The 18,563-nt window shown below is 46.9% G+C and overlaps 1 protein-coding gene across 3 annotated transcripts in view; it reads left to right on the top strand.

Annotated features, from left to right (window-relative positions):
• Positions 1-18,563, top strand: part of TCEA3 (transcription elongation factor A3) — a 31,700-nt gene that overhangs the window by 5,557 nt on the left and 7,580 nt on the right. For 2 of the 3 annotated variants that reach the window (XM_032495449.1, XM_032495448.1), the window contains 6 exons: positions 192-297; positions 757-901; positions 7,254-7,316; positions 14,165-14,328; positions 14,501-14,557; positions 17,368-17,522. In XM_032495449.1, the coding sequence (XP_032351340.1) occupies positions 192-297; positions 757-901; positions 7,254-7,316; positions 14,165-14,328; positions 14,501-14,557; positions 17,368-17,522 (690 nt within the window). Of the gene's footprint in view, positions 1-191; positions 298-756; positions 902-7,253; positions 7,317-14,164; positions 14,329-14,500; positions 14,609-16,401; positions 16,635-17,367; positions 17,523-18,563 lie in introns of those variants that run through there. The other variant, XM_032495451.1, reaches the window with a different exon arrangement.

Below are 18,563 nucleotides of genomic sequence, written 5' to 3'. Positions count from 1 at the left end.
ACCTTACTAAGAGCAGCAGGTCATGGCCTCAGTTATAAGGTCAGGGTTATTATCTTGGCCACAGGTCTGAGCTGGGGCTCCGGAGAGGCTAGGCCAGTGGAAGAGAGTAGTTGAGCTGGGACAGGTCTTGCAATTAGGGAGCCAATCCAGTATGTGCATTCCCAGACCGGCCTCTAACCCCCTCTTTGCAGACCACCAGGATTGGAGTAGCCGTTAATGGGGTCCGCAAGCACTGCTCTGACAAGGAGGTGGTGTCCTTGGCCAAAGTCCTCATCAGAAACTGGAAGCGACTGCTAGGTGAGAGGGGCAAGATTGCCTTGGGCCAAGTTTCTCTCCCAACGCTTGGGATGGATGGTGCCTGGCTTATAGCAGGCATTCGGTGTGTGGTTGTTGAATGACTTAAGTGACAGAGGGCCTCTAGCAGAAGTGCCAGCGTTTGTCTACACAAGTGTGAGATTTGTAGATGGGTGAGTTTTTGTGTACATATCCCTATGTGTGTATTTCTGTGTATACATGTCTGTATGCACACGTTGGTATGAATATGGGCATAGGTGTGTGCAAATGTCTTTCTGTGTCCATGTGTGAGCTTGGGTTTGTACGCACGTGCATATTGTATATGCATTTGTGTCTAAATGTGTACTTTTGCGGGGAGGGGGAGGCTGTCCCAGTCCCTGCCCTTTGCTCCTTCCTCCCCAAAGTCCAGGGTTTGGCTGAGACTGGGAGAGTTGAGGAACAATGTCACCATTTTGTTTTTAGACTCCCCAGCGCCTCCCAAAGGAGAAAAAGGAGAGGGAAGAGTAAGAGCAAAAAAGAAGGAAAAAGGGCTTGACTGTTCCAGTTGGAAGCCAGAGACAAGCCTTTCTCCACCAAGGAAAAAACACGTGGAAGAGCCCAAAGACAGGTATTTTTCCTGGGATGGAGAGAAGGGGGGGCCAACGCTTGTCACATACTCTGGTAGCAGCTCTGTTACACAGTGACATTTAATCCTCACACCCAGGAGGTGGTTATTGTCATCTCCTGCAGCACCCCCTCTGGGAGGCTTCTTGGCTAAACCAGACAGATTCACGTGACCCAAATAGGCTGTCAGTGGCACGGGATTCACCTAGAAGGATGCAGGGACAGGGGAAGCAGTGTGCTAGCAGGGCAGCCTCAGGTGTTTCTCACCACCAAGAGTTCTCATAGGGGACAATGCAGCATCCAGAGCTATTCTCTGGCCCACGCAGGTTACAGTACAGGTGCAGGGAATGAGACCTCAATAGGTAGGAACCCCTTGACTTAGAATTTCCATGTCCCAAGTCTTATAACTGTCCCATAGACAAAGCTTCCAGGATCCCAGCAAGGGTGACAACCATTTACAAGATTCACTGCACTTGGGGTAGCCCTGAAGTTGTGGTTTTCCACTTACTTTCATCGCCCTTGCCATGTAGATACAATTTACCAGTCAGGACTCATTTGTACTAGAAGCAAGATCGCCTCGTAATGCAGCTGAGTTTCCACCGTGGTCAGGGTTCCAGGTAAGTGGGGCTAGGAACTTACTTGTCCACAGAGAAGGAAAAACATTTTGTTGGCTTTTTATTCAAAACTGCCATTTAGCGATGTAGTTATGACAAAACTACAGCCAGCATAGTACTCAGTGGGGAAAAACCGAAAGCCTTCCCACTAAAATCTGGAACAAGACAAGGATGCCCATTCTTACCACTTCTATTCAACATAATCTTGGAAGTCCTAGCCACAGCAGTCAGGCAAGAAAAAGAAATAAAAGGGATCCAAATTGGAAAAGAAGAGGTAAAACTGTCACTAAATGTGGATGACATGATACTATATATAGAAAACCCTAAAAGCTCCACGCAAAAACTGCTAGAGCTGATAAAAGAATTCAGCAAGGTAGCAGGATGCAAGATTAACATAGTGATGAGGAAGCTGAAGTTTGGGGAGCAGAATCTTACCCAAGATCGATCACACAGCCATGATGGGACAGAGTGGGATTCCCATCTTTGTCTGTTGGACCCCCAGACCACTACTGAGGCCTCAGCTCTGCACCCATCCCCCTTGCCCACCCCAGCCAGGGTCCCTCAAATTGCATGACTTTCTGATTGACCCAAATGCTTTATCCATGATGGTAGATAAAAGCCTTCATGGATGTATAAGTAAGTCCTACGTATTCCCTGTAACTAAAAAGATCGCTTAATCCCTTGGGGAGGGGTCATCTAATAGATAAGGAGTGAGACTAGATAATAGACAATGTGATCCCTGATAGACCAGTGTTTTTAATTACATACCTCTTCACCCAATATATCCACTACAAGGAACTCATTTTGAGGAATTAATCAGATTAAACAAAGATGATATGTTCTGTGGGTAACATTTTTCAGCTGGGGTTTCTGAAACATTTTTCCCTCCAAACCCTTTTTAACTGAATTCTTATTATAATCCTATATAATAGATGTTCTGTGGAAAACACTTTAGGAAATGATGCTATAAGAGGGGTGATTCTTGACCAAGAGGGAGGCATACCTCCATCACACCACTCCTATTTTTGCTTGTAAAAATAACTGTGAAAAGAGGGGAGGGTATAGCACAAGTGGTAGAGCACATGCTTAGCATGCATGAGGTCTTAGGTTCAATTCCCAGCACCTCCTCTAAAAATAATAATAGTAGTAGTAGTAGTAGTAGTAATAATAATAATAAACCTAATTACCCCCTAAAAATTAAAAAAAAAATTTTAAGTAAAAAAAATATAATAAATAAACCTAATTACCTCCCATTTCTATAAAAATTAAATAAGTGAATTTTATGTATATGCATAGGAAAAAAGATGTGAATGATATATACCAGGATGGTAATAGTGATCATTTTGGGGTGGAGGATTGAGAGGTTTTTTCCTTCTTCTTTTTGCAAATCTCTGTATTTCTAATTTTTTCCCAACAAATCTGTACCAATTTTGAAATAAGGGGAAATAATGAAACTATTTTTAAGAAAGCAAAAATATATGTGTGATTGTAATTAAGAGAAACTTCATGTTTATTCTATGTTATACAATAAAATTTTTAATCTGTATTGTTGGGTTTTTTTTTCACAATGATCCTGTATTGCTTTTGTTTGTTTCCTTTTTTGTTTTGAGGGGAGGTAATTAGGTTTATTTATTTATTTTTAGTGAAGGTACTGGGGATTGAACCCAGGACTTTGAGCATGCTAGGCATGTGCTCTACCACTGAGCTATACCTTCCCCCTCTGTATTGCTTTTGAACTCTGAAAAAGTAATAGTTCTTTTAAAAAATGAGCAAAGGTGATAAAAATCTGTTGTAGAAATAATGGAAAATATTAAAAAGTAGGGAAAAAATCACTCATATTCCCACCACCCAAAAACAATCACTCAGTATTTTGGTATATGGTTTATCTGTTTTCTTTTTGTTTTCTGTAGTTATCATCAATTTTGTAGTCTGCTTTTTAAAATGCAGTACTTGTCAAATGGTTCTGTAATCTTTTCTATGTTCTATTCCTTTCATTTTGCTAATTTTGCTAATTTTCAGTTGTATCCCACTTGGAAAACTCCTGATGGCATTTGACTTTTCACATGGTGTGTTTGTTTTTCCCAAAAGGGTTAGGAGGTTGGCTGGCAGGGATCCTGTGATCCACCAGGCCCAGCACAGAGTGAATATTTATTGAATATTGCTAGGCCCAGTGTACCAGTGCAGTCCCCTGTGGACATTCATGCTCTGGCTGGTCTGGCCACATATAGAGAACTTTGGCAAATGAACGACCAGGATTTTGTGAGGTGTGGTTGAAGACTAGAGGCTGAACTATTGGAAGAGGAGCGCAAATGGATATGGGACTAATCTGTGGAATAGGGCGTTTTGGCTTCTGGGTACTGATGGCAGCTGAACACGTTTCATTTTGCTCCATCCCCAAATCCCACTGGATGATCAGGAAAGGGATTTCTTTTAAAGGCCTGCAAAGATGACAGGTATGGACGAGAAGACAGTTGGAAAGCAGAAAGCCAAGTTCTAGGATGAAGTTAATCACTTAACACCCTTAGTCTCTGAGATTCAGTACTGTGGCCTGAAAAATGAACATCATTATCTCATTATATAAAAAGTTTATGTGTATATACACACACACACACACACACACACACACACACACACACACACACATATATGTGTACACATGCTTTTTTTTAATGGAGATGCTGGGAATTGAACCCAGGACCTCGTACATGCTAAGTATATGCTCTACCACTGAGCTATACCCTCACATCCTCTCGATTTTTTCCTATGCGTCATCATTACCCATGAAATACTTATTGTTTTAAAATGGAATTAAACTCTATATACCATTTTGTAGTCTTTTCACATATATTTATTTATTTCAACAGTGAGTCACATTTAGTGTAAAAAGTTTCGAAAGTTTAGAACACAAGAAGAAAATAACAAATAATCACTGTTAACATTTTGATGTATATCTTTTTCATCTTTTTAATAATATATATATATATAGTTATATAGTTATATTTCCTTAATAAAATTGGAAGCTCACTATATGTACTGTTTTCTAACCAGCATTTTACATTTAACAACATCCTGAGATGTTGAATTGTTAATGCAGCTCGCTTTTCAAGGGTTGAGCTATGAGATGAAGCTGTCACTGTGGCTGAGCAGAGAGGGGGGTGGTTGTCCCCCCACCTTGCTGGGAGAATCTAGTTGGCAGGGGTCCTATTTCAGCTCGGTTGGTGAACTTCCTTTCTTTTTGGTTTTCTTAATGATGATTTGTTAGTATTATTTATTATATAAACACTATAACCACATTAGTAAAACTTAAAATTAGAATTAAAAGTATTTCTCCACGATGTGCCACTTCTGACAAATGAAGCTGCTTTGTTTTCCTCTCCTCTCCCAGTCCTGGTCTACTTACATACATAATTTCCCCATTCCTGTGGGTGGAGTACACTAGGTGTCCCTGTTTCTTTATCTTCCTGTTGTATTCTGAGACACTTTTTCATGTCCCTGAATATTTTTGTAATGATCATTTGCAAAAACTGCAGAATATTTCTGGTTTGTCTAGAAAGAAAAGCAATGAGGAAGGGCCAGAAAATGGTGGGGGATGGGTAGAGACTCAGGTCTTCCCTCCTTTCTCTGGCTGCAAGAATTTCAGCTTCCAGCTCTGCCTGCACCTGTCTGTCCACATGGGGCACTCCGGGAGGAGCCCTGCAGAGGAACTCCCAGGGCCAGTGTGGGATTGGAGGGGGCATGTGTAGGAGAGTCTCTCCTCCCCTCTCCCTCTCTGCTGCCTCCCACTGTGTCTAAGCTGGGGTGAAGGTCCGGAGCTAGCTGGGTCTAGTCCAGAGGTTAATTAGAGCCGGTCCCTGAAATTTCTTCACCCACTGTCTCCCAGACCACCTGGAGGATGAGATAGGAGCTGGAAATCCATGCAGGAATCTTGCATAATCTGGAAAACAAGAAATCAAATACCTAGGATTATGGAGTATTGAGGACTTCTTTGTGCCTGGAACGGCTGTGGGGATGTTAATGATCTAAAGTCTTCTTCCCAGCCAGCCCCAAGATGTAGGTCCTTTTCTCCCCATTTGACCAGTGAGGGAATTGGATGCTAAGAGATGATCTGCCCGGGGGCAGGGCTGGGATTACAACTCATGTCATTACCTCCCTTTTTAGAATGATAAACTAGATAGATAGATAGATAGATAGATAGATAGATAGATAGATAGATAGAAAAAGATCTGGAAAGAAGGACATTAAACTTAGCATTGTTACCTCTGGAGAGGTTTCTTTTTCTACTTTTTTAGTTTTTATATTCCTTTACTGTTTGACTTCACAGCATTTAACAAGCGTTTGTAGAGCACCTACTCTGTGCCGGGCACTATTCTGTTCACCTGGGAGAAGTCAGTTGAGTATATTAGACGAGATTTCCCAGAAGCAGACCCTGAGACATGGATTCCGGTGCAGGAGGTTTATTTGGGAAGTGATTTCAGGAAATGCAGACAGAGGAGTGAGGAAGTGAGACAGGGAAGGGAGGGAAGGGAACCGCACAGGGTGTGTTAGCGAGCAGGTTGCTGCTGTGGGCGACCAGAGCTTGAAGCCCATCGGAAAGCAGTGAGCACTCCTCAGCTGACCCACTTGAGGGCCTAGGACTCGGGGGTATTTGCCCACCTATTCCCGTGTGTCTCGTTGAAGGCTGCTCGTGGGGTTAACTCCCCAGCACCTTCAGCCCACTGGCCTGGCCTGCGGGCACTGGCTGGTGTGGAGACCTTCCTCAGGGGATCTTGTAAGAGGAAGCCCTCGGGTCTCAGTGCACTGGGGAGAGAGAGTGCCCAAGGGATGGTGTGGGCTCCGTACAGACAGTGTCCACCACAGTGAACAAAACCCGCCAAATTCTGCTCTTGCAGAATTTACATGGGAGGTGATCGGACAACACATAAAATAAGTAAGCAAATTATAGAGTTTGTTAGAAGGTGAGACCTGCACTGGAATTACAAGGAGAGCTGGGTGAGTGACTTGGGGAGTGGGAGTTACAATTTAGAAGCAAATTAATTTGAAAAAGCCAATAAAAGGGGAAATGCATTCTATATCATAAAAAGAATGTAGCTACATGCATTTTGGAAAAATGAGGGGGGATTTTTTACTTCTTATCTGGTCACCCTGATATAACCATGGTTAGCACGTGGGTGTATTTTCTTTTAATCTTTTTCCCTCATGGGCATTAGTTGTCTTGCATGATTTCAGGCACAGTAAGCATCTAAGTTTGTACACTGCTTTTTCACTTGCCATTTTAAACCCAGCTCTCTTATCTCCAAGGCCCATATGCTTCTCTCTTCCTCTTAAGGTGCCCACAAGGGAGGCTGAAGCTGATTTCTGGCTCCTCATGAGAACTGACAGTCCCAGGAATTCCAGTCTCCATGGAGTCCAGCTGGCCAAGGCCTGCCTGACAGCAGGAAGGAAGGGACTGCTGAGAATTAGTTGCTAATAATTAGTAACACATGGCACAGCACGTGTACCATATCTGACACGTATTAGGTGCTTGGCAGATCTTGGTTTCTTTCCCTCTCCATTTGATGGGGAGTAGGTGAGGGTAACCTCCTGGAGCTCTCTCTCCCAGGCAGCTGTGGTCCAGGTGGCCTTCATCATCCTCAGCCCAGCAGGCCTGGCTCCAGGATGCTTTCTCCCCAGCCTCTAATCTCCTTAGACTGGTCCTGATGCTAGCCTACAAGAGCATCTCATCTCCAATTTCTCTTCTTTCAGGAGAGACTCTGTGGACTCCAAGTCTTCAGCCACCTCCTCTCCAAAAAGGCCATCTATGGAAAGGTAAAGGAAGCCATAGACTTCTCCATGCCAGAAGTCCTGTTCAGCAGATGTGTGTGTCTCTCTCTGTCTTACTGGAGGAAGCCTAAGGCAGTGGAAAGAAGGAAACCTCATATGTTACGTTGCCTCCAAATTCTAGGACCTACACAGTAAGACTGGGTGGGCCTCTGAATCAGAGGTGTGGCTCCTTCTCTGGGGTGGCTGATGCCCCATCACTGTTTGGGAAATGCTCTTAAGGTCAAGTTGAACCCAGTGAGAACAGGTTTTGAGAGCCTGCACCTGGACTGGGATCTCTGGGTTTGGGCCGAACTGGTTAGGTTATTTACCCTAAAACATCAAGCCAATCTTTCATCAAATATTTATTGAAGGCCTACTATGTGCCAAGAACTGTTCTAGATGCCAATGATACAGCAGTGAACAAAAGAGACAAAATTCCTCACAGGCACAAGGCCTATGTTCTAATGGGGAGACAGGCAATACATATGATAAGTAAATTATATGATGGTTCAGAAGGTGACAAATGCTGTAGAAAACAACAGAGCAGAGTGAGAGGGACTGGGAAGGATGGTCACTGGGTGGTCAGGAGAGCCCTCGTTAAAGAGGTGCCCTTTGAGCAAAAATATGAAAGAAATGAGGGAATCAGCCAGGCAGACATTGAGGTCATTCCAAACCAAGGGCCCGGAAGTGGGAGTGTGCCTCGCAGGGTCAAGGAGCAGTGAGGTGGCCAGTAGGTCTGGAGTGACTAAGTGAGGGAGGGGGAGCTGGAGGATGGAGTGAAACAGGAGCCACTGGAGGGTGTTGAGGGTAGGAACTGTATGACTGAACTTATCAGGATCCCTTTCTCTGCTGTGCTGGATTGTCAGGGACAGGGGCAGAAGCAAAGAGCCCAGCAAGGAGGCTGTTTTGATAATTCAGGCAAGATATGGTGGTGGCTTGGATCAGAGTGGCAGCAGTGGAGGTGGGGAGAAGGGGGGGACCCCGGATATATTTTAAAGGGAGAGCTGTAAGGATTTCCTGACAGATTGGATGTGGGGTACAAGAGAAAAATAAGTGTCAAGATGACTCCTAGACTTTTCCCTCGAGCATCTGCAAGGACAGAGTTTCTGTTCATTGGTATGGGGAGGACTCTGTCAATCAGGCTTGAGTGCAGATTTGGATATGTTGGATTTGAGGGGTGTACTAGTCATTCAGGGGAAGAAGTTGAATAAGCAGTAGGTTATATGAGGCTGGAATTCAGGAAGAAAACCTTGGGCTGGAAAGACAAATTTCAGCAATTATCATGGTGCTAGCATTTGCAGCCACAAACCTGGATGAGATCAGGAAGGAGAGATTGTGGATAAAGGAGCGAGTGTGAATTGTGATCCAGGAGGGAGGTCAGAGGTCAGAGTAGAAGAATCAGGGCAAGAGGAGAGCAGGGCAGGCCAGGAAGTGACTTAGCGGTCGATCACAGCAAATGATTGGGGTCCAGGGGCTGTATTGGATACTGGGTGGCTGGGGAGATGATAAGAGTGTTGGCTCCTGTGGAAGTATGTGTAGGAGCTGCCCAGTTATTTTAGGCCTAAAATACCAGTAAGTCTGATGTTGGAAAGAAAAGAAGAGGCACAAAAACTGGGTTGCTTAAGGTTTTATGAAGATCAGACAGGCCTGAGATGTTGGTGGGGCTGCTGTGTTGCACAGCCCACCCTGGCAACTGAGTGCCAGCTCCAGCTGATGAGTGGAGGCTCTCTGGAGGGCTGCCTGGGGAGGGAATCAGAAGCGGCATCCTGCCGCACAAGAGAAGAGTTCTGTGGTCAGTTAGCAATGTCTGCATGGGTGAGGCCTAGGAACTGAGGCTCCAGAATCATCCTGGTTCTAAACCAGCCTCTTCCCAGCTTACAGACAGCCACCTTGCTGTGTCTGCACACGACACACACACACAGAGATTTTGGGCTCTGGTCTCTCTTATTCTTCCTATAAGGACATTAATCTTATCATGAAACCCCACTCTCATGACCTTATATAAACCGAATTATCTCTTAAAGGCCCCGCCTTCAAATACTGACATATTGGGAGTCAGGACTTCCACATATGAATTTGGCAGGGGACACAAACACTCAGTTTATAATATAATATAGTAATGGGAGAGGGGGGCAGAGCACTACTGGTATTTAGTAGGCAGAGGCCAGAGATGCTAAATGTTCTGGAATGTGAAGGACAGCCCTGCATAAAGAAGGATTGTCCTATCCAAAAATGAAACACTGACCACTAACCCACTTCTGGGTCCGATTCTATATGAAACACATTTGACATTTGTGTAAAGATTTATACCTTCAGGTTCCTCTCCTTACTTTGCCTTGTGGCCTGGAAGTCTCTTGGCTCCCTCCTTAATGCATTCTTCTTCTGAAGGTCAGTCAAGCAGAGTATGTTTGCCTTTCCAGCAGTTGTGCTGTGTCCTGTTCAGTACTGGGTGCTGGCAACCCAAAGGGAGAGAAGCAAGTTGTAGGTTCAGTTTATCTACCACCCAGACTGTTTCCTGCACTCTCTACCTCTCTATTTCATCTCTCCCTTCCATTCATTCCGTTCATTCATTCATTCATTCCTTCAGCAAGCACATTTGTTGAGCACTTCCTTGCAAACTCAATATCCTCCAGGGGTCAAGGGCACGTGCATACACTGGGTAACTAGTGGAGACCATGGCAAATGGCAGAGCACCTGCCCGTGTGAAAGGGGCACCCACTACTCAGCCCCAGCTGGTTGTTACTTTATGGAAATGTAGGCCCAGTGTGCCATGCCCTTCCAATTTTTTTAAGGAAAGCTAGCCAACTAGATTTCCATATGAAACACCCAATTTTATATATGGACAACATATTCATATTTTTCTAAGACACAAGTAGGGCAAACAAAACACATTCGTAGCCCGCCAGTTTGTGATTTCTAAAGATATAAAGATATAAACTCACAATCTCTGCCTTCACACAGCTAATCACTAGTGTAAAGGCAGACACCAAAATGCTTGTTTTTCGAAGATAAAATGCATACTGGGAACACAGGACGAGTGTCTCAAAAGGACTTGAGAAGTCAAAGGAGACTTCAGGGAAGAGAATATTTGTGCTGAGAACTGAAAGATGAATAGGAGTTTGCCTGGTAGACAAGCCAGTTGAGGGTATCCCAGGCAGAGGGAATGGCACGTGAAGAGGTTGGCAGTATGAGTGCGCATGGTACTCGGGGGACTGTAGCTGGAACACCAGAGAACAGTCCACAAAGGGACGGGAAGAAGGTTGCACTTCACTTTGCCAGTGGCCCTTAGGACCCGCTGTGGGAATTGGTTGACTTGTTTTCGCCGTGCAGTTTCGGCAGGCTTGGTGGTGCAGTAACCGAAATGCCCTCGAGGTGGCGCGCAGGAGCAACAAGCCCGGCTTCCCAAGGCAGACCTCCAGGTGCCTCTGCTCAGACATGGGTTGGGAAGATTTTTTAAGGACTTGGTGATGTCAGACCACAGGCTGGTGCTGGCACTAGCACATCCGGGGAGCAGAAGAAAGCTGTTGATTAATCCAACACCCCCAGCCCTGCCCCCGCCGGTGATGCCCTCATTGCAATTTGGCACAGTTCCCAATTGTGAGCACTGAAAGCAAAATGAGAATGGTTGCCTGATAACGCCACCCAGACACAAATCCCAGCCAGCTAGCCAGCTCCTAGCCAAGAGGAGGGACTAAGGCTGGGAATGCCCTTCCAGGAAGGTTGGGAGGGTGGGGGGCAAGTGGGAGGAATGTAACAGGCAGCCTAGCCTAGACCAGGTAAGGGGACTATGGAAAACTCTACCTTTTAGGAACACAGTGAGATGTGTTGAAAAAAATTTGGAAGGCAGGCAGACCTAGGGGTGTGGTCTCAAGTTACCCTTGAGTAAGTTACTTCAACTCTCTGAACCTCAGTCTGTTGATCTGTAGTTACGATGGGGATAACTGTGACCCCCTTTCAAGGTCACCATAAGGATCAAATGAGGTAATTGAAATGCTAGCACTGTCCCTAACCCAAATGAGTGCTCAACAGATGCATAATGCTTAATAAAAATACTCACACTTCATGTGGCAGCCTGTGTGAATTGCCTAATAGTCTTTTGCTGGAATTCTTAGGTGCTTTAATCTTCGAAACAACTTTATAAGGTAGGTATTGTTCTCTCCATTTACATGTGAGAAAACTGAGGCACCTAGACGTTAAGGAGCTCACCTGAGGTCCAATAGCTACAAAGTGGTGGTGACAGACTTTGAACCTGGGAGTTTGGCTCTGGAGCCTAGGTTCTTAATAAATATACCACCCCAGTGTGGGTGATTCCCAAATGACAACTGTTCTTAATGTTTATTATTATGCCTTCTTCCAAGCAGCATGCTACTTGGAACCCTGGTGGTTCCCACTGGTGAGTCCTGGACACTGAGGACGTGGTGATGGGCCCACAGTCAGTGAGGGGCAGCACCGGGAAGACTCTGGGGCTACATCCCGGCTGTAGGAGATGGGTTGGGCCAGGCTGTGGGAGTTGACAGATGCTTGGAGAGAGACCCTTCTCTTAAGCCCAGGAGAATGGGGCAATTGCCTTTCCAAAGAGAACCTGTCCTCTGCTCTGTCTTGGCCTCTGGATGTACCTTTCATCTCTTTGTGGCCAATTCCCTCAATTCATCATCTATTCATTCATCTGACAAAGATTCATCAAGTGTCCATCTAGAGCATTGTCACAGGTGCTGGAAGGCAGTGGTGAGCCAGCCGATGGGGTCCTGATACTCTGGGACCTGTAAGCCAGAGATGGAGGCAGACAGTGTTTATAAACATATAAACAAGTTAATTATAGACTTGGATAAGTGCTATGAATGAAAGAAATGAGGTCATGTGCTACAGAGTTACGGGCAGGACAGTCAGCTTGGCTGGGGTGCTCAGGGAAGGCCTTCCTGAGGATGTGACATTTGAGCAGAGACCTGCCTGGCGGGAAAGCACCAGTCCTAGGAAAATCTGGGGGAGGAAGAGCCTTCCAGGAGGGACCAGCCAGTGCAAAGGCAGTGTGGTGGGAGTGTTGCGTGTGTTTAAGGAACAGAAAGAAGCAGAGCAGTGGGGACTTCAATGAACTGTGAGGGGTGTGTGGCTTGAGATTTGGTCAGAAGGGGAGGCAGGGGCCAGATGTGGTGGGCAGGGCCTAGGTGGCCGTGGTGAGGACTTTGACTTTATGCTGAAATGGTTGGAAGTTGTTAGAGGGTCAGAAGCAGGGGAGTGGTGGTATCAGCTGTTAGTTTCTAAAGGGCGCCCCAGGCTGCAAAGAGGTTGTAAGAGGGGCAAGAGGAGGCAGGGAGACCAGCTCTGGGGCCACTGTGGTTGTGCAGGTGAGAGCCCAGTGGCTGAGACCAGGGCTGAGTTGGGGGAGATTCATTTTGGTTGCAGGCAGCCCCTTGGACTCTAGAGTTGATACCGTTCCCAGCCTTCCCTCACCCACACCTTTCCTCCTGCTGGAATCTGGCTCCAGGAGAGAGCTAGTTGGATCCCAGCTTCCCTATCCCTGTGCCCTGCTGCCAGGCCACCCAGTTGCCAGGCAGGGTTGGGTAGAATCCAGGGTAAGTTAATCTAGTGCAGTTCACAAACTGCATTTAAAAAAAAATAAATAAAAGCTAGGAAATCCCTTTGGACAAAATTTTGGGGAATTCAAAATAGAAACCTTAGAAGAGCAGAGCCTTCCCTCCCTGGCCCACCCCACTCAGTGGCAGCACTGAGACAGCTTTGAGGAACTTCAAGGCTCCAGAGAATACAAAACTCCCAGCAGTCCAAGGGGATCTGTCGTGCCAGCAAGAAAGTGGCCATTTACAAGCCAGGAAGAGAGCTCTCGCCAGAAATCAAATTAACCAACACCTTGATCTTGGACTTCCCAGTCTCCAGAATTGTGAGAAATAAATTTCTGTTGTTTAAGTCATGCAGTCTATGGTATTTTGTGACGGCAGCCTGGCCTGACCAAGACTCATGGTTATCCCTCCAGTGCATATATATATATTTGTGGGTTTTTAAGCCAAAACCAAAATGAGATCATCCTTAGGCACTGCATCATAGAAGTTAAGAGCCTAGGCATTGGAATCAGACAGATCTGGGTTCAAATCTTAGCAGCGTAACTTTATGCAGATCTCAGCAGTGTAACTGTCTCCTCATCTGCAAGTGGGGATGGTAACAGTATCTACCTCCAAGGACTGCTGTGAAGATCAAATTAGAAATTGCTCCTGAAGTGCCTGGCACAGTTCCTGGCTCATGGTTAAAGCCATTTCTCTTAAGTGGTGGTAAACTCACTACTCACTAGACCGTAGCTCCTTGAGAGAAGGGACTTTTCTGACTTGTCTGCTTTATCCCTTGCTCTTAGCACAGCACCTGGAGAATAGGTGCCTAATATTAATTGAATGAGGGAATAGCTGTTCTATGAGAGCAGATAGAGAAGCAGCTAGCACAGTGCCTTATGGGATGATAGAATTATTGGCATCATTACCTTGTTCTGTAATCTCTCAGGAGAGCACTGTGGTTGGCTAAGAGCCTGAGTACCAGAGTTCACCCACCTGGGTTTCAGTTCTGATTCTACTGGTTTCCAGATATGTGACCTGTCAAATTATTTTAAATGCATCCCCCTCTAAAATGCACTTTAAAAATACAACTCTAAAATGGGGATAAGAATAGCACCGACCTCATGGGGTTGTTACGAGGATTAAATGAGATGGTCCATGTCACGTGCCTAAAATAGCATCTACTTTGTAGGGTTTGTGTAAGGATTGAAGGAGATCATCTGTAAAAATGGCGAGAATGGTGCTCAATAAATGCTTTATTCACTTAATGTCAAAATGTCTATTACTGATCATCATCCTCAGATCAAACAGCAGCAAATCGAAAGCAGAGGCCCCCAGAACACCCAGCAGCCCCTCGAGCCCCACCTTTGCCCCCTCCATCTGCCTCCTGGCACCCTGCTATCTCACAGGAGACTCTGTTCGGGACAAGTGTGTGGAGATGCTCTCAGCAGCCCTGAAGGCGGACGGTGAGCGGGCCTGGTTCAGGGATGAGGGAGGGAAGGGCTTCCCAAGGTCAGGGAGGTATGGTCTTTCTCAGCACTGTGAGAGTGGGACAGGATGCTAGCGTCCCCAGCACAAGCAGGCCTCACTGCCAAGGTCATCTCTGGCTGATGCCCGTGTTTCCCGAATCTCTTTTAGACGATTACAAGGACTATGGAGTCAACTGTGACAAGATGGCATCAGAAATTGAAGATCATATCCTTGAGCTGTCCCAGGGCTGTGGGGGCCTGGACTGTCCAGCAGCAGGTCTCCCAAGTACAAGGGATCTGGGACAGTGGGGTGGGGGGGGCTCCAGGAGTGGGCCCCTGCTCTGCCCTTGAACCAGAATTCTTAATTCTAGCTAACATTTATTAAGTTTCACACCTGCCAGCCTCTTGCTAAGCTGTTTACAAGCAGTACCTCATTCCATTAATTCCTTGATTAAGCCCATTCTACAGGTGCAGTAACTGAGGCTCAGTTGCTAAGTCACTTGCCAAAGGTCATACATCTAGTAGTAGTGGCAGAGTTGGGATTTGAGGGCTCAACTGCTGTGCCAGACCTTCTGTGTCTTGACATGTCTGGATTGTGATGTTGAGGGGTCCAGACAGAGAGGACAGCGTTCCTTGTGCTCAGCCCTCCCCTCTCTTCCTCCTCTGAAGACAACAGCTCCCATCTTGACTCCCTGATAACTACCAGGCATCATGTCCTGGGCAATTGACACTTTCTACCTCTGTTAACACTTAAAACAATGTCTGTGAGGCAGGGGGTGTTTTTCCCATCTTGTAGATGAAGAAACTGAGGCTCAGGAACTACTGGGTGTCAGAGCTGAACTGAAAGCCTTAGTCTTTGGATTCCACGTCCTGAGTTATTTCCATATGCCCCATGCTCTCACCATCTGAAAGCAGCCTTGTGTAGACAGAGGAGGTGACCACCGTGTAATAGATTTTTGTCTTGGGGGAAAAAAATCCCTCTGCTGTGCCCCACTAAGTGAATGCATGGAATTCCTTTTACTGGAGACAACGTTTTGCAAATCAAAGAGGTGTAGAGAGTCGGGGACAGAATCCCCAGTGGAGGGGGGATCTGAGGGTTACACTCAGGGTCTTTTTTCTGGCCTCCTGGGCTCTACCTAGGGGCTCAGCTAGGGTTGGGCAGGTGCAGGGGTTAATCCCAGACAACAAACTTGCCTGCTACCATCTCCTGCCCAAGGCCCATCCTGTTATCCTCCAGCATAACTCCTGGGAGCTTCCCTCCAGCATCATCTAGTTACTAACCAGCACTGCTTGAGCTAACACCTCTCCAAGTCTATTTTCACAATTTCCAACTAATTGAGGAAGACAGAACACGATGTATCAGAGCTTCATCTTTGTTTTCTCCAAAGCAGTTATCCCTCCAAGCAGGTCCCTTTCACCTTCAAGCCCTGTCTGAAACGGAGATGGATGCTCCAGTCCGCGGTTCCTCTCCTAGCCTTCCCTCCTGTCCTCTCCCTCCACCAAATGACCCTCTTCCGATGGAAAGGAAATCAAATCTGCTCCAACCTTTCACTCCTGGTTCTTAGATGATGGGAGGTCAGGGGGAGGATAGGTTTGGGGGCTTGAATGCTCTGTGTCCTAAAAAAGATCTGTCTTCTTTGGAGTGCCCCTGGACTAACGTGGCAGCCGTGGGGCTCGAGTGTGCTCCTCCGAGGGGGGTCCCGTGATTCCTGAGCCTGCTCCCCACCTCATCCTCCTCTATGATCTCAGGCAATGGAGACAGACTTAGGAAGAAGCTGTTGAAAGTATCACCCGACCTGCTGTCCCCACATATCAAACAGATGCACACCTCCTGGAATCTCAAACAGATTTTTAAACAAATTTTTTGGCTTTCAAATGCATTAGGGCATATTCTTTCTTTTTGTATTTTGATTGTACTAACAACAATAACTGAAAAAAATAAATAATAGCACCTTCCCTCCCACTACTAGCAAGCCAGCTGTTTCCATTTTTCTGCATTCCCCGCAGTCTCTTTCTCGTATATGGTTTTTCCCAGCAAAGGCTTCATCTTCCTGATTCTTCTTGGCTTAGGAGACCAAGAAAATGCGGCTGTGTTCCCTGAGCTCCTCCAGAGGATGGAGAAGGGAGGGGGTGGGAGGCCTGCCTGGGATGCAGCGTCTGGACAGAGAACTCACTGTGGTCGTTGGCTGGGACGACTTCCTGCCGAGAGAGTGGTGAGAGCATTACCGATAGGAGGGGTTCTGGCTTCCAGCCCTGCCTCTGCCGGGAATTTGCCCTGTGACCTTTAGCAAGGGCCCGCACCCTTTCTAAGCCTCAGCTTCCTCATCTATTAAGGAGAGAAATAGCTCTGACCAGCAATGCCCAAAGTGGGTTCGGTGGGATGGTAATAGGTATTACTAGAAAGGGGGGGGGGGCAGGTGGGTCTAGGCTCTAATATATTGGGAACACCAGATTAAACAATACTCAATAGTTTCTTTATTACAGTACTTCCTAGAGCCTTAAATATGTGGCCCCTAACCTTATGTGTCCTCTGACAACTGGACTTACAACCGCCAGAGGGAGGCGCTTCCAAACTAGAGGTTATTGTCATCACCGGCGTCTTAGCCACTAAATGCTGAACACCTGATATACCCCAGACACCACACTAGCCCATTACGCAACTTAGCTCACAGAATCCTCCTAACAGCCTTGTATGTTATAAATAAGGAAGCTGAGGCACAAAGAGGTCATGGGACTCACTTGAGCTCACACACGAGGCTCAGGCAAACCCAGGCTGCCCACCCCTGAGGTCCCTGACACCACAGTGCTTGCAACGATCTCACCATGGAGGCTATTTCCTGTCCCCGCTATGTGGCTGACTCCAAGAGCCCAAGTGAGACCCCCCTACTTGGGCAGTCAGAGGCCACAAAGGTACCTGGCTCCTGTTCAAGTCCAAGGAGAGGAAGGATGGCCTTGGGGCTCCTCGGGCTTCAGGAACAGGCTCCCCATCCTTCTGTGTGCCTCTGTGAGTGGCTGGCTGGCCCTTGACTGCGCCACATATCTACCAGGAGCTTAAGAGCACGGATATGAAGTACCGGAACCGTGTGCGCAGCCGAATCAGCAACCTCAAGGACCCCAGGAACCCCGGCCTGAGGCGGAATGTGCTCAGAGGGGCCATCTCCGCCGGGCTCATTGCCAAGATGACGGCCGAGGTAAGGGCCGGGACGTCTGCGTGGTGGGACGGGAGGCCAGGCCCAAGTCTGGGAGACAGTGGCTCCTGACTCAGTGAAGATGAGCCAGGGGCTTTTTAGCCAGACCCTCTCGGACGCTCCCTCCTCAGGGCTTGTGGACCATCAGGATAGTGAACACATACGTATTCAGCACTGTGCTCAGCACTTGAAGGGCATCGGCCAAGTCTAGCTTCACACCAACCGAGGTAGCAGTGTTTATTATCTCCATCTTACAGATATGGATACTGAGGCTCAGAGGACTTAACTGATTTGCCTGTGCACACAGCTAGAGAATGCTGATGCCAGGAACCAAGCCATCTGGCCCCAGGGCGCCCACTCTTCCCTGCTTTGTGACCTGCCTCTCTCTCTGCCTTGTTCAGTCCTGTATCCCACTGCTCAGCTCTGGGCCCAGGCCAGACTGGGGGTCCCTGGCTCCATGGAGCACAGCTCACGGTGGGGAGACAGACACATGTACAAGTTTGTATAACACAGAGGTGGTGGGTGCCATGACAGGGTTCCCACCATGGGAACTTACAGAAGGGAAGAATTGACCCAGCTTGAAGGGGTCAGTAAAGGAAGGAAGCGGGAACAAGCCTGTTTGAGGAAGTACATGCAGGGGTTAGAAGTTCGGGGGCTGTGTCCAATTGCTTGAGTTTGACTTCTGCCTCTGCCACTTAGCTGTGTGACCTAGACAAGCTACTTCACCTCTTTGTGCCTCAGTTTTCACGTCTGTAAAGTGGAAATAATAACAACAACTATCTCACGAAGGATTGAATGAATTGACCCATGTGAAGTGTTTAGAGGTTAATATGAGTACAGCCCTCCCCGGGATCAGTATATGTTAGGCCCACTCATTGGCCGTTTCACGTAACCCTCAGCACAGTGCTGTCAAAGAGGAAATACTGTCTCCACTTTATGGATAAGAAAACGGAGGCCACACTCAACTGATAAGTGATAGGTTGGGATTTGATCCCAGATCTGTTTACTTCAAAGTCTGTATGTTGGAAAGCCCTTTGCACACCC

This window comes from Camelus ferus, chromosome 13 (assembly GCF_009834535.1).
Source record: "Camelus ferus isolate YT-003-E chromosome 13, BCGSAC_Cfer_1.0, whole genome shotgun sequence".
Classification (NCBI taxonomy): domain Eukaryota; kingdom Metazoa; phylum Chordata; class Mammalia; order Artiodactyla; family Camelidae; genus Camelus; species Camelus ferus.
This window is presented reverse-complemented; position numbering and strand designations above follow the sequence as displayed.